This window comes from Phacochoerus africanus, chromosome 7 (assembly GCF_016906955.1).
Source record: "Phacochoerus africanus isolate WHEZ1 chromosome 7, ROS_Pafr_v1, whole genome shotgun sequence".
In the NCBI taxonomy this organism is placed as follows: Eukaryota; Metazoa; Chordata; class Mammalia; order Artiodactyla; family Suidae; genus Phacochoerus; species Phacochoerus africanus.
This window is the reverse complement of record NC_062550.1, coordinates 23,860,840-23,862,718: the sequence shown is the minus strand read 5'-3', so window position 1 is coordinate 23,862,718 and position 1,879 is coordinate 23,860,840. Positions and strand designations below refer to the sequence as shown.

Below are 1,879 nucleotides of genomic sequence, written 5' to 3'. Positions count from 1 at the left end.
ATGCCGATTTCTTAAAATGAGAAAGTATTCTTTCCTCATGTGTTTTGAAAGAATTTTCATAGATTGGATTATTTATCCCTTTGATTCACCAATGAGGCAACATAATTTTGGAGTTTTCTTTGTGAAAAGATTTTTAGGTATTAATTCAGTGTGTAAAATAGAGATGTATGCAAATGTTCTGTTTCTTTTTGTGTGAAGTTTGTAATTTGTATCTTTCAAAGATATTTCCCATTTCATCTAAGATGTCAACTATATTGGTGTCCCAATGCTCAAAATTTTCCCTAATTACTATGTTGACATCTCAACAGATGGATGATAACTAGACTTACTGTGGTGATCATTTCATCATGTATAAAAATAGTCACTATGCTGTACACTTGAAAGTAATAGAATATTTTATGTCAGTTATAATTCATTACTAAAGAATGACAGCTCTACACTGATATTGTAAAAACCCTAGGAAAAACATCTAAAAGAAGAAAAAGCAATGACTTAATTATGATAGGTTCTGTGTACAGGATTAAAAATGATGTATTTTGTTCCTCACAAAGCAACGATTAATAATTAGTACTTTAGTTTATGAACTGAAGTGAAAATGAATGATTAAATGCCAGTGAGGTCATCCTGATTGGTCTATAAGCTAAGAAAATATAGTATTGGTTGTTAGCTTTATGAAAAAAAAATAAGTTAGATGTGCATTTTTGAGTAGGTATATCAAGAGATACATTTTACTTTCTTAAAAGAAATACAGTTTTTTTTGACTGACCCATGAAAGGCTTGTTTAACTTGCTTATTCCTCAGAGTATATATAAAAGGATTCAGCACTGGTGAAATGGAAGAAATAAGCAATGCCACACCTTTATTGAGATTTACCTCTTCCTTGGCAGATGGTTTGATGTAGATGAAGATGCAGCTGCCATAGGTGATGGAAACGACAATCATGTGGGAAGAACAGGTAGAAAAAGCTTTTTTTCTTTGTTGGGCAGAAGGGAATTTTAGAATCGTCCTGATGATATTTATGTAGGAGAGAACTACACACACAAGAGTGATGATAAAGGTCAGTACAGCACAGGCTATAACCATCTGCTCGATTAACCAGGTGTCTGAGCATGAGATCTTCAGGAGAGGAGATGCATCACAGGCAAAATGATCAATGAGATTGGAATCACAGAATTCCAGATGAAAACCTAAGCTGAGTGGAGGGAGGATAATGATAAGTGCTGCCACCCAACAGCAGACAGCCATTGTTTTGCAGAGTTTGTTGCTCATGATTGTCATATAATGCAGGGGTTTACAGATGGCCACATAGCGATCATATGCCATGGTTGCCAAGAGAAAGAATTCAGTTACCCCAAAGAGATCTGTAAAAAATAATTGAATGAAACATGCATTATAGGTAATTGTTCTGTCCCCAGTTGATATATCGTATAGGAATCTTGGAATACAGGCAGTTGTAAATGAGATTTCTAGGAGAGAGAAATTTTGGAGGAAAAAATACATGGGGGTTTTAAGGTGGGGATCCAGCAGGGTTAGGGTAATGATGGTCAGATTTCCGGCTACACTCAGTATGTAGGTGAGAAATAGAAAAAGGAAAAGTAAGAGTTGCAGCCGAGGATCTTCTGTCAGTCCCAGAAGGATGAATGTTGTTATTGCAGTGTGGTTTCCCATCAATGACTCCTGGATTTTGCCAGCCCTACATGTAAATATCAGAGAGATATGAACTGCAGAATATAATGACACAATCAGCCAGTGATGAGCACTCTCTTGTATATTTGACTCATCCAGCACCCGTGAGTTTTACTTGTTGATCCGAGGAATGCATTTCCTATTTTACGGTGAGCTGAGCTCCCCAGTCTATTTATGCATAATGACAAGTGAA

General features: G+C 36.0%; 1 protein-coding gene across 1 annotated transcript; it reads right to left on the bottom strand.

The window, feature by feature from the left end:
- Positions 1 to 714: 714 nt before the first annotated feature.
- LOC125130363 (olfactory receptor 6C68-like) lies at positions 715 to 1,668 on the bottom strand. Its single transcript, XM_047785733.1, has one exon. It carries the CDS (start codon positions 1,666 to 1,668, stop codon positions 715 to 717), a length of 954 nt encoding a protein of 317 aa, XP_047641689.1.
- Between the last annotated feature and the right edge of the window lie 211 nt (positions 1,669 to 1,879).